This window comes from Haemorhous mexicanus, chromosome 1 (genome assembly GCF_027477595.1).
Source record: "Haemorhous mexicanus isolate bHaeMex1 chromosome 1, bHaeMex1.pri, whole genome shotgun sequence".
Classification (NCBI taxonomy): domain Eukaryota; kingdom Metazoa; phylum Chordata; class Aves; order Passeriformes; family Fringillidae; genus Haemorhous; species Haemorhous mexicanus.
Window position 1 is genome coordinate 41,458,666 of NC_082341.1, and position 12,357 is coordinate 41,471,022.

At 40.2% G+C, this 12,357-nt stretch overlaps 2 protein-coding genes across 3 annotated transcripts in view; one reads left to right on the plus strand and one right to left on the minus strand.

Annotated features, from left to right (window-relative positions):
• Window positions 1-6,315, plus strand: part of STT3B (STT3 oligosaccharyltransferase complex catalytic subunit B) — a 50,888-nt gene extending 44,573 nt beyond the window's left edge. The window contains exons 13-16 of the mRNA XM_059846810.1: window positions 240-413; window positions 1,382-1,495; window positions 2,482-2,694; window positions 4,659-6,315. Of these exons, the coding sequence (XP_059702793.1) occupies window positions 240-413; window positions 1,382-1,495; window positions 2,482-2,694; window positions 4,659-4,739 (582 nt within the window). The 3' untranslated portion in view covers window positions 4,740-6,315. The remainder of the gene's footprint in view (window positions 1-239; window positions 414-1,381; window positions 1,496-2,481; window positions 2,695-4,658) is intronic.
• A 2,115-nt stretch (window positions 6,316-8,430) lies between these two features.
• The window catches only part of OSBPL10 (oxysterol binding protein like 10), a 112,459-nt gene continuing 108,532 nt past the window's right edge, over window positions 8,431-12,357 (minus strand). For both annotated transcript variants that reach the window (XM_059846822.1, XM_059846830.1), the window contains 2 exons: window positions 11,913-12,066; window positions 8,431-11,190 (listed from right to left, as the gene is read on the minus strand). In XM_059846822.1, the coding sequence (XP_059702805.1) occupies window positions 11,146-11,190; window positions 11,913-12,066 (199 nt within the window). In that variant the 3' untranslated portion in view covers window positions 8,431-11,145. The remainder of the gene's footprint in view (window positions 11,191-11,912; window positions 12,067-12,357) is intronic.

The following is a 12,357-nucleotide window of genomic DNA, read 5'->3' on the forward strand; positions in this document are numbered from 1 at the left end:
GTGGGTTTTCTTTATCTAGAATGAAAATGTTGGCTTTGATTGACAAGTAGGCATTAGAGAATCACAGAACCACAGGCTGGAAGGGAACACAGTGGGCCACTGATCCAACCTCTGCTCAAGCAGGGCCATCCTAGAGCACATGGCACAGGATTTCTGGGCTTTGGTCTGGCTGTATTGATCTGTGGAGCTGTTCCATTGGCAGCTGTGCAGAAATTTAAGATATTTTTGCAATGATACAGGTGGGAAAGGCAATGTCATCAAATGAGTCTGCAGCATATGAGATCATGAGAAGCCTGGATGTGGATTATGTTTTGATTATTTTTGGTGGTGTGATTGGCTACTCTGGTGATGATATTAATAAGTTCTTGTGGATGGTGAGAATAGCAGAGGGGGAACATCCCAAAGATATACGGGTAAGTGGAATCTCTACTTTCTGTTTTTTTAAAAAACCCTTTTATGTTATCACTTGTCTGGGAGTGGTCACTACAGTGGAGGGAAATCTCTACTACTTAATTGCCATTTTATTTGAAACATGTGCTGGGGTTGTTTTTCTAGAATAGTAGAAGTGCAGTGGCCTGTAGCCCAGTTTCTTTCAGTGTTTTTGATTCTGAAAGGTCAGTAGCCTCAAAAGCTTTTCACATTTTTGCCTGATACTAAAAGTAGGATTTTTTTTCTGTAATTCTTGTCTCTATGTCTCTCTGTGCATCATCACATGCTTGAAAAAAGTAGGAGCATTTAGACTGTTTAAACAGCATTACAAATTTCTTCAAACTCTGTAATAGTAGGAGACAAGTGAAAGTGTTAATATTGACTTATGTAGAGTTTAAGCTGTTCAAACACCTCTGAGATTGCAGAAGTCTGTAGTAATATTTTCTTAAGCCTAACAAAAACTCCTAGATATTGAGCACAGGCTTAAGGGAGTAGCCCATGTGCGTACTTTCATCTTGTACTTGAGATGAAAATGGCAGAAATTGTTTGTTTAAACATGGAGAATATATGAAGTTTATAGTGACCCTGCAGATCTCGTATATTAACAACACAGGGTTTGTCGCCTTTCTGAAGAATCGATGCCCAACTAAATTTTACAGTTTGAGGTAACTTTTCCAGAACCACTTACAGTGACATGACAAAACTTATAACAGCACAAAGTACAGATTTAGGAAAACTGATCCATTTGGGATCTGGCTTACAAGCAGGTAGTTTGCAACTATTTCACCTTTAATGAGCACCATTTCTTTCATTTTAAGGTTTCCTTAAATCAGCTTTTAAACTGTAATAGCCAGTTGAGATTCTTCAGTGTCTTTCTGTGGGGAAAGGAATGAGAAATTCCCTTAAGATTTTTGTTTGCATTGACTCTTTGTATCTTCTTTTCTCTTAAAAGGAAAGTGATTACTTTACCCCTCAGGGAGAATTCCGGGTAGACAAGGCAGGCTCTCCTACTTTGCTGAACTGCCTCATGTACAAAATGTCCTATTACAGATTTGGAGAGATGCAGGTTAGTGCTACAACTTCTTCTGAATCTTAACTGAAATGTGAGAAAACAAATATTATTTTGATGTATTTTCTATCTTAAATTAAGCATTGCTTGTAGTAGCAGAATCTGCAGTAAGAGTGAGCTTTACAAATTAAAACACATGCAGTCATGGTCTGCTGTTTATAACTTTTAGCAAAAAGCATTTCTGCTGTTAACCCACCCTTGTACTTCATTTTTTGGTGTCCTTCACATTGCCCCAGATGAGTATCTTGATTGCACTGTGCTGTGTGCTCTCTAAAGCATCAACTGTGACATTTTGGAGAGCTTTAGATTTGTTTGTTGTAATAGCAACATGCAAGAGAACTATTGACTGTTTAAAGTGTGTCAGAAACTACATGATTTCCATCCAAGTCACATCAGTGTATAAAACAGCACTACACTGTGGAGTAAGGGCAGCATTGTCACTCCCCTTTGGGAGCACCAAACACATGGATGGAGCTAAACCTGTTTGTTTTTTTCCTTTGCTTTTCTTCCCTTGTTGCCCCCACCAGGGGCACTTCCTTCTCATGTATTGGCACATGTGAATTTACTTGTAACACAGTGGGGCCAAATTTAACTGATAATTGTGAACTACTTCTGGATTATGTGGAAGTGCAAATAATTGCAGTCTAGGCAAGAGCACAAAGGCAGCAGCTCTGCTGGAAAAACACCGCAGGCTGCTGCGCCTCAGACTGTTCTTTGAGTTGTTTCATCTCTGAATGCAGACAGGGTAGTTTTGCTGAGACATTAAGTACTGTCTCCTGTGACAGCTGTAGGAGTAAGGATGAATTTGTCCCTTAGGATCTCAAAGACTTTTCTGTGTAGTAGAGTAACCAATGCAAGAGAAGTGTTGCCCTTTGACTCGGGCATTGCTGAAAGCATTGCCTTATAGTATGAAGTTTCACAGTTTGCAGTGATTGGTGTTCTGGTTTTTGTCTCAAACTAACATGCAACTTTAATTTTTATAGCTGGATTTTCGGACACCCCCAGGATTCGACCGTACACGCAATGCGGAGATAGGCAACAAAGACATTAAATTTAAACATCTGGAGGAAGCCTTTACCTCAGAGCACTGGCTTGTTAGAATATACAAGGTCAAACAACTAGACAACAGAGAGACACTGGATCATAAACCTAGAGTAACCAACATTGTACCGAAACAGAAGTATTTGTCAAAGAAGGTGGGTTCCCAGTGAAGTAACTGAAAGGGGTCAGGAGTTTATTTTTAACAGTGAATCACACAGCTGGTGAATTATATATTTCCACTAGCCAGAATGTTATGGATACTGTTCATGTTAGTGTCCAATATCAGACCTGCCTGCTGGTAATAATTGTTAATTTACTGTCTGCTTAACTTAAAAGCATGTGAAGACACAAGGCTAGATTTTTTTTAGGCAGAATGCTGACTCGACATAGAGTGTGTCACTGGCTGTTACAACTCTTAAGTCTTCATGTAACTGGAAGTATAATCTCTAAAGTACATCAATTCATGTTTCAGTAACTATGGCTCACTAAGTAAATGTGAAAGTTGCTTTCTGACTTTGTTTGAAAGTAGTGATGCCTAGAAGTTTACAAATGGCAATTTTGTATGAAATAAATTAAATATGAAACTTTTGTTGATGGAACTTTAGTGTCTGTCTGCTTACTGCTTGAAGTCATCTTCACCGTTCTAAAGTGTGTGTTGTGCTGCCCTCCTTCAGCCTATTAAGAAAGGCCTGTTCCCAGGGGAGTTGGGGAGACTGTTAGCAGCCCTCTCCTTCACAACATGTGTGTTCTATATATTCAAATAGATGTTGCAAAAGGAGCTCCAGAACCCTGTCTAACAAACTAGTATAGGCAGTAGACTTAAACTGTGTCATGGAAATGCAAGTGAAGAACATTCTCTGCAAGTGGAGAATGTTAAATGTAAAGATGCTTATCTCTGTGATTTGATGGGAAGTACATAAAATAAGGCATTTGGGAGTTGCCACTGCAGCTAGACATATCTTGAAATGAATAGCTTTATTGTGCCTGTCATACACTTAACATTGTAACTTTTGATTTTAAATGACAAGCAAGGCTGTATTTATCTATGATAGAAGCACTGGCCCCACTTGAGCCTTGGATGTGTAAGTTTTCTGTCTAGAAGTTGATGCAGTTTCTGAAGGCTGCAGGACAACCAGGCTGTACTTCCCCTTAAGAAATCAGAGAACCAGGGAGAGCACGGGGGAGGTGTCCAAACTAGGATTTCTTAAATACAGTCCGAGGGCTCCTTAGTAGCCACAGTTTTTCAGCAGTTGCTTCCTTACTGGAAATTCAGTCCATCTCCTGTCATGTTAGCAATGACATTGCTGAACCTCAAAGATTCAGTATGTCCCTGAATATTACATATTAGTTTGTATCTATCTCACTTTATTATAATCATGTTGTTAGTGTCATGTTGATTAAATGCAGTTTTTCTGAAATAATAATAGACCCTGCTGGTAAGCACAGCAAAGGGCAGCAGGGGTGGGAGCTGCCTCCTGCCAGGTGTGTTGAATGTTCAGTTGCACCTGCCACAAACTACGTGCACAAATTTGAAGTTAATTTTACCTATGACCAACATTAATGGGTCCCCCCCCATTACTACCAAAAAAAAAAAAAATCTAAAACAGGCTGATAAAAGAATGTGCAGGAAGTGCCAACTAAGCAACCTACAGACCACCAGCAGAGTTTAGAAGACTAAAATGGGATTATTCAGGCTTTTATCTTTTGAAAAATGCTGCTTTGAGCAAATACTTCTACCTAACTTTTACGAAAATAAACTAGTGCAAGAGAGGCAAGAAGGTATTTCCAAACAAAACTAAGACTTATATCAGTTTTGCTCTTTGGGCATATTAGAGTTTTATCAAGTTGGTTAATTATTAATTCTGCCTCAGCACATGCTTTGAAAAGAATTCTACAGATCTAGTAGACAGGGTTACAAAACCGTATCTTGTGCAAAAGCAACTGTTAGGCAGGAATTAACTATCCCAACATTAAAAATAATAACGATAATGCCTAGTTGAGGGTTTAGCATTTAAGCTCTTTAAAATCAATCTAAAGCTCAGGCATTGAATGCACATCATTAAACCGCGGTCAAGACTAAATCATTAACTAATACCTGTTGTTCTGTTTTTCTTTTTAGACCTCCAAAAGGAAGCGTGGCTACATTAAGAATAAACTAATTTTAAAGAAAGGCAAGAGACCCAACAGGAAGACAGTTTAAACACACTGTTCTGATTGCTAATACGAAGCAGTTGTCCTTGAGATAACCAGTCTTTGCCTTTAGCTCAAATCATGTTTCACAGCAACATGAGGGTACAGAACCATCATTGGTCCAGATTATTGTACAAAATTTTCAGGCAATGTCTGATTAAAAATATTGGCTTATTGAGAACAGCTGTTTTAGATTTGTAATGTGAAGCAAGACAGAGCTGCTATCCAAGTCTAGCAGCATTTTTTTTATTGGTACATATTATCCTTCAAATCTGTTGAAAATTTGGACTGACTTTACCAAAGAACCCTGTAATTTGGTCCTTGGCACATGCATTACTTGTCAATCTTTTCTGGAGAACACTGTTCAGCTGAATAGCAGCAGTATGAAAACTGGAATGGTGACATCTGAAAATGACTCTTTTTCAACAAGAAAGAGATGGCAGAGCTCTCTCAAATTCAACTTTCAAAACAAGTTACTCCCATGATTATTTTTCAATGGTTTCTTTCAATGTCCTTTTACTCTTGCTGCAGGCTGGTTTTGAGCTGGAGTGTAAGAAGCAAAGCTGCAGTTTTCACAAGAGGTGACAGGACAGAGTAATTGGACAAGCTGCTTTTGTTCAACACGGGATTGCAGTATTGCTGCCTTACACTGTCATTTCACAAGGTAGACAAGGCAAATCTTGCACACTGTAGATACAAGGGCTAAATTTGTAACCTCCTGAAAGATCTGAAACGACAGTAATGAATGCTATAACGACATACAACTGAGCACCATGGAGCTGCTGGTGCTTCAGAACAGAAATTAAACTATTTTAGGTGAATGTTTACATTGGTAAAACAAGTATAGCCTGGTTACTGGGGAAAAGAAGGTTGACAGGTATACAAACCCCTTTTCTGTGGCTATCAGAGGTAGAAGATTTGCAAACCTCTTCAGCCCTCACTGCCTTTCTGGCGAGGGTGGAAGTTTTTCTGGAAATCTGTTTCTCTGCATTTTATTTGGAGTGCTTAAATCAACTGAAGAAATTCCTGCTCTAGTGCTATTTGCTTTGTCTGTCTTTTATACTGGTTCAGTTTGGTTTTTCTTTTTAAGTGGTGAAAACTGTCAGATTAAATGCACTAAAATATAAATGGAGACTGGACGTGTTCACTTTCCAGATATAAGGAAACTTTATACAGACTTGAAATTTTTCTTTAATTAAAATGAAAGGGTTTTTTTGCAGTTTGTTTTCCTGCCACAGGTTATAACTTTTTATAGAAACAAATCTTGCATCAATAACTTGATGTAAAATGCAGAATAGTATGTACCTTTCATGAAGAAAATGTAAATTTACAGTGTTCTGTGAGAATGTTACTGCTGACTTCTTTCCCAAGGTGTAGAATATTTTTTTGATTTATGAACTCATTTTTGACTTCAGTGGTTTATACAGACCAATACTACAGCTGCAACATTTTCACAAAGGTAATTAAATCTGGATTTCTGGCCCCTGTCGTTTGGAGATTTCATTTTATTTTGTTGCTTTGAAGCTCAATGCAGACCAGTCGTCAACTGTAGGGGAAAAATAAAGTTAATTCAAGTTTTGTGTTAAGGCTGTTGTGTCAGTTTTGTTGTGATTCATTTGGTAAAATGTTGCTTGTAGTCCTAGTCATAAATTAAGACACTGGAATTCCATATTGCAAATCTCCTGACTTCACCAAGCTGCTGTAGTGAAGCCACAGCATATTCTTAACTCCCTCCAGCTTAAACTAAGCCAAATCCAGGGCCTCTGCTGTGATGAAATGAAGGTGGCTGTCATATTTCCAGGGAAGAGCAGCCTGCCTTCCCAACCATACATTGCAGCAACTCCTTCCAGCATCTGGAGCTCCCCAGGCTGCTACAGCTGCTCACCCACCAGCAGAAGGGCTGATTGATGATGTGATGCACGATTCCTAGTGTCGTGCTGCTTCCAAGCCAATCTGCATCCTGACCATGGGTGAGAAATAAGGGATCTAACATTTGAAGATCACCTGAAAGGCAGCAGGACAGAGGCTGCCAGTCAGTCTGTGGCTTGGCAGTAACTCAGCCTTGTTTTAAAAAAGGAAATACAAGTTGCCCTCCCCTCTTCAGGTACCTTTACATTTGGACAGACTGTCTTCAGCCTTAGGTAGCAGTGTTCTCTTTAACAGCAGAAACAAGTGAATCTAAGGCATGTGAAATAAGCCAACTGCAGGGATCCCAGCCAACCTGGGCCTAAAGCTGCCTACTACTTACCTGAGCTTTATTTTTTTCCTAAATCTAACATGACTTCAAGGATTCTGCCAATATTCTGCAGTTGAAATGAAATAAAAAGCTGGGAGTCATTGAGGCATCCACTTAGGAAAAGCAACATTACAAAGAAGAACTGGCACCATCTCACCTTCCTTGGTTCCTCAGAAATCTGCACACCGGGTCTGTTTACAGCTGGATCCTGGAATCAAACAGCTAAACTAACTCCTGCCTCTTTGGGAGACCTGCACAGCACTTCTGCCAGCAAAGACTATCAGCATCTTCCCTCCTCATCACACACACTTCCCAGATTAGTTTATTTCCTTAGCCCTAGCCACCCTTTTTCCTTTTGTTGTTCTCCTATGTCAAATTTTGAAGCATAATTGCCACAAAACAGTAAAAAACCCCAAAACCACCAAAACAATAAAATCAAACACAGCAAAAGACACGTGAGCCAGGCTCAGGTCAGCAGTTGCTAAGGAACTAAAGCTGCAAGTGTCTAGAACTCAGTATTACTGCACAGGTTCTGTACCTCTTAATCATTACTGGTGGGAGCAGTGAGGCAGACAGTGCCGTTGGTAATCCCAGAAGAAATATTTTGACTGGCAGAAGTAATTTCATAACAAGGAGAAAAGTTGTTAATTAAATATCTTGATAGATTTACTCTTGAAAAAGCAGCTGAATGCTTTGACAGAGCCCCTGGTACATACCAGTCTCATCAGGAGTAAAAACTGAAAAAAAGTAGTATTTGGCTGTGATTAATAAAACACCCTCAGATCTTTAACCCAAGTGGATAAACTGCTCCAAGATGGGACCTTGAAGCAGTGCCACGGAAGGCAAGGAACAGGGCTGGGTAGTGTTTCCTGCCCTCTTTACAGGCAGTGTTGTTTTCCATTTTGCATAAAAACAAAGTGTTCCAACAGGATTGTTTCCAGCACTGTGGATGAATGTTTAAAGAAAGCCAGAGTGCATTATCTAACACTTGAAAAATGCTGACCACAATCTGTGTGATTTCTCTAAGAACATTTTTTTTCTCCTCACACAAGTGCCCAGTGCAGTAATAATGTAGAGTTGTGTTTTAAGAGGTTCTAATCAAGAATCCCTGTTGGTGATAAAGATTATAAATGAAATGGGATTTTCAGAAGCAAGGGTACAGCTTTACCTATTTTCTTTTTACTTGCCAAAATGAAGCAGATGTTCCCCAGCCTTTTCCTAAAGCTGTTGTTGCTGCCCAGCCCCATTTTCCCTGGGTAGAGCTATCCAATTTAAACAAAAAAACTTACCTTCAGAGTGTCTGGGAGAATAGGCAGGGTGGAAAAGCCTCACACCGAACCTGGATTAATCTAGCAAATCACTTCCATGGGAACCGTGCTCGGGTGTCATACACAGCTCCTGGACAGTCAGGGACTGACACCACTGAACTAAGGCTTCCATGGAAAGAGAAAGGGCATCCCACTACTAAATGAAACAAATCTTTTATTCATGAGCATTCTCATTTTAAATTCACAAATTATGAAAGGAAGGCAAATCAGAAGAGACTGCCAGAGCATCTTTTAAATGATAAAGGTATAAATTTTCTTTCTGAACATTTCTAATTTAAGAAAGAAAAAGGTTGCATAGGCTTTCTACAGGTGTGCACAAAAAAAAAAAAAATTGAAGTACATGGAAGTTTTTACATTACAATTCAGTGTACATCAGCTACTTGAAAAGGAAAGTATTTACTTGCAATTCCAAGACAGCTATTGGAACGACCTACGGAATAAGGCTTATGAATATTTACTTTTCAGTTCTGCAAAATATACTGAACACATACTATCAGAAAAATAAAATTACACTTGTGAATCTTGTTCTGGAATCTCTCACTGATGGGATCTTTTCTGAAAGGACTCTTTCTGTTCATGTCTCCCAAGTTAATTTGGGAAAGAAGCAGTGATAATGGCATCAGGGGATTCTTCATAGCATCAGAACGGAACAAAAACATTGGCCAGAGCACAAGTGGAATGTCCTCGACATGCAGAAACAACCAACCATGCAGACAGAAAATCTTCAATAAATTACAAGCAGAAAATTATTCAAATTTCTCCTCAAAAGAACAGCTACAGCATCTCTGTAGCCTTGACAGTCACACCATCCCAGCTGAAAGAGGTCTACTCCTTCAGGGGCCCAGGCCTGCATGCCTGAGACAGAGAGGTTTGCAATGGCTATTTAGTGAGTATGTGTCTTGTTCTTTGGTGTGTCAGGGAGTTCTGGGAGGATGTTCCATGTTTAACTCTGCTTTTTCCATTGTTTGTGATGATAGTACAAACTGTAGGAATACTTCTGGGTACTTATCAGACTAATCTCTAGAACAAGAGTGGATCCATTACAAAGTGAATTCTTGCAGGCGATAAAGTACAAGTGTTCCTGATGATACTCAGTAGCAGTTCAGTGATTACTGCAACAGTATCATTTTGGTTTTGTTACAGAAAACTGTTACATCAACTATTCCTAAAAAATAAGAATTTTTTTCTTCTTAAAAAAAAGTGTCAGTTACAAAACCAAGCTCATACAATCCACGTTTTTTAAAAAATAGGATTTAAATCATTTAGAACACAAATCTTTCTAATGTGCAAAAAAAAGAAAAAAAGAGACAGAGGACTAAATAGATTTAGGAGGAAAAGTAGCCACACCTTCATCAAATAGAGATCTGAAGTTCAAATCCAAAGGAACAACTAATGGAATGTTTCCTTGTGCACACACCTGCTTGTGCACACACCTTCTCTGCTCAGCCTTCTGAGCTGCTCAAGAGATTTCAACATCTACCGAACAAACAAAATGCAGGACACACAAGGACAGACGTGAGCAGTGCTTTGACCTAGATATCTCTGCAGTATAAGCATAAGTCAGTGTATGGACAGAGCAGACAAAAGGCACAAAATTACTCAGCTCTACAGATGGGCATCCATGCTACTGTGTGGTAGAAATACAGTGGTTTTGTTATGGGGCACTGTGGAAAGAAGCACTGAGCACATTTTACATGTGCCTTTTGCTGCCACCTCTCTCAAAAACACCTTCATTTCCAACAAATACAAACTAAAAAGCAACAAAGCCTTAACACGCTTCTAGAATCCACTTTGTCAGTGTCACAGTGGGTACCTTACAAAGCAAGATCAAGCGATAGGATTTTTTAATTTTTCTTTTTAACATTACAAAACAAATTGTATCCCATTTCATTTGCTTCATTCATAAAGTTTTTGTCTCAATGGAATAGTTTACTAATTTGTTAGTTTTACATCAGGGAATCATTTATCTGGGAAGGCCAGTTATATCACCTCTACTCATCCAGATCTTTTATCAGAAGCAATCCCTTTTAGTGGAACATGTAAGCCAGAAGTGTTGGCATGCCAGCAGCCAGAGAACATTACACAGCAAGATCAAAGTTACCAGAACAGCTGGCTCAGGGGTGGTGACCAGAGATCGGCTGAACAGCTGGAGCACAAATAGGCAAAGCAGCGAGGACACGACAGGTTAGTGTGAAGAACAACGTTCTGGAGAAGGTATTGCTACTTCTTAGAGGGTGGCAGGAAATTCACACTCATCAGTGACAGGAAACACGCCCTGACCTCAGCAGCCCAGAGCGAGCACGGCCAGTGGATCATTCTTACGTCAAAGTGAGTTACTCGCTGACTGCTCAGACAGATCGACTGCCATTAAGAGACACGTCACGTTTTAAGTGCAAAACATTTTTGGCAAAAGTGAAAAATAGAAAAACCTTAACCAGTACTAATAAAAAAGTATTTTCTTAAATACTAGCACAGGGCCTGATCCTGCAAGCACACAACTCAGGGAACCCCGGCCGAGTGCAGCCAGGGTTCTGTGCCCTAACACTCGGAGGAAAAGGTCTTTGAGTCGCTATTGGTGTTGGTACTGTTTACATGTAGTGTAAATAACACACACAACACATGCACACCGTGGGTACTTGGGGACGTGTGCCTGTGTGCCTGTGGATCTGCACACACAAAATGGCTCCTGAATCGACTCGAGCTCATGGTTATTGTGAGATGTATCATTCACAGTACATAGCTTCCCATGGGGATCTTCTGGGAACAGGACCTATCCAAGGACTTCCTGAAGTTACATACTGTATCAATTTAATGCCTTTCAGGTAAAGTTACGAGGCAACTGCTCTCTCCTGTCAATGGGTCTTCCAGAGAGGATTCACGTACAGCCAACCGTCACCCTGTAAGAAAATTAAGCAGAGTTTACAAACAAGATTTATAAATACCAGATCCATGTATGTCCACACAAAAGCTAAAATAAGACCAAACAAGAAGCCATTCCTGTCACCTGAAAATTCTGCGTTTAAAGAATTGACAAGTAATGTGGGTGGGAGGAAAAAAATTACAAGAGGGAAGAGATGCAATAAGAAGAGATGCAAGAGATGCTGATTTAAATAGCAGCTAATGGAACAATTCCCTCAGTCAGTCTCATTTCCCCTCCACCTTTCCTCCAGGAAAGGGGAAAGATGAACTTGTTAAAATTCATTTCCTTTCACACAGATGAAACCCAAGACTGTGTTTAGGATGTCAATGATTACTTACACTGGATAAATCTCCCTAGATTGTGTTCATTTTAGTATGCTAAGATTATGGGGGAAGTGAGTATGCAGAATTTGAAAAGTCAGGGCTGGATTTTACAGGAAAACACATCACCTTATTTGCCTAACATTAGGAACCAAAAATCCAGATCAAAATCAATCTAACTGAAGTAAAGTGAACAAGTCCACAACATAAAGATGGAAAAGCCCACTGCTCTCATTCAAGAGCCAGACTCTGTCAAAAAGAAAATTTAATCAATCAGTGGTACATAACAACACCAGCCCATGACAAAATCCACAGACATTCACTTGTTCCCTGTGCAGGAACTTGCTAAAGGGTCTCTAAACAAGAGACTCTTGAGTACCTCTTTGGCAAAGTATTTGGGTTTCCAGGGAGTGGCGAGCGCCGCCCGCTGCCTCTCCTCTGCTCGCTGTCTCTCTTCCAGGCGGTGCTTGTGCTCCGTGGCGGCATCGATGTTCCCCTCCTTCAGAGAGTTGGTGACGTGCTGCCACAGGCGCCTGCCCAGGGACAAGGAGCACAAGGGAGGGTGAGAACAGCTCTGCCACAGCCCCCTGCTGCTGGACACCACACTGGTGGGCACCAGGCTGAGGCCATGCTATCCATGCCGGTTTTCCAAGTCCCACAGCATGGGAACCATCACTCTCCTAGGATATTCATCCCATTTGTGGACCTGATTTTCAGATTCACTCAGCTCCCAGTATTTTGCAGTACAATTTTCTCAGCAAACTCTGTTTCTGTTCTCTTTTCTCAAAGCAGGTGGATTTACTTCTACCATTTCCAGTTCACAT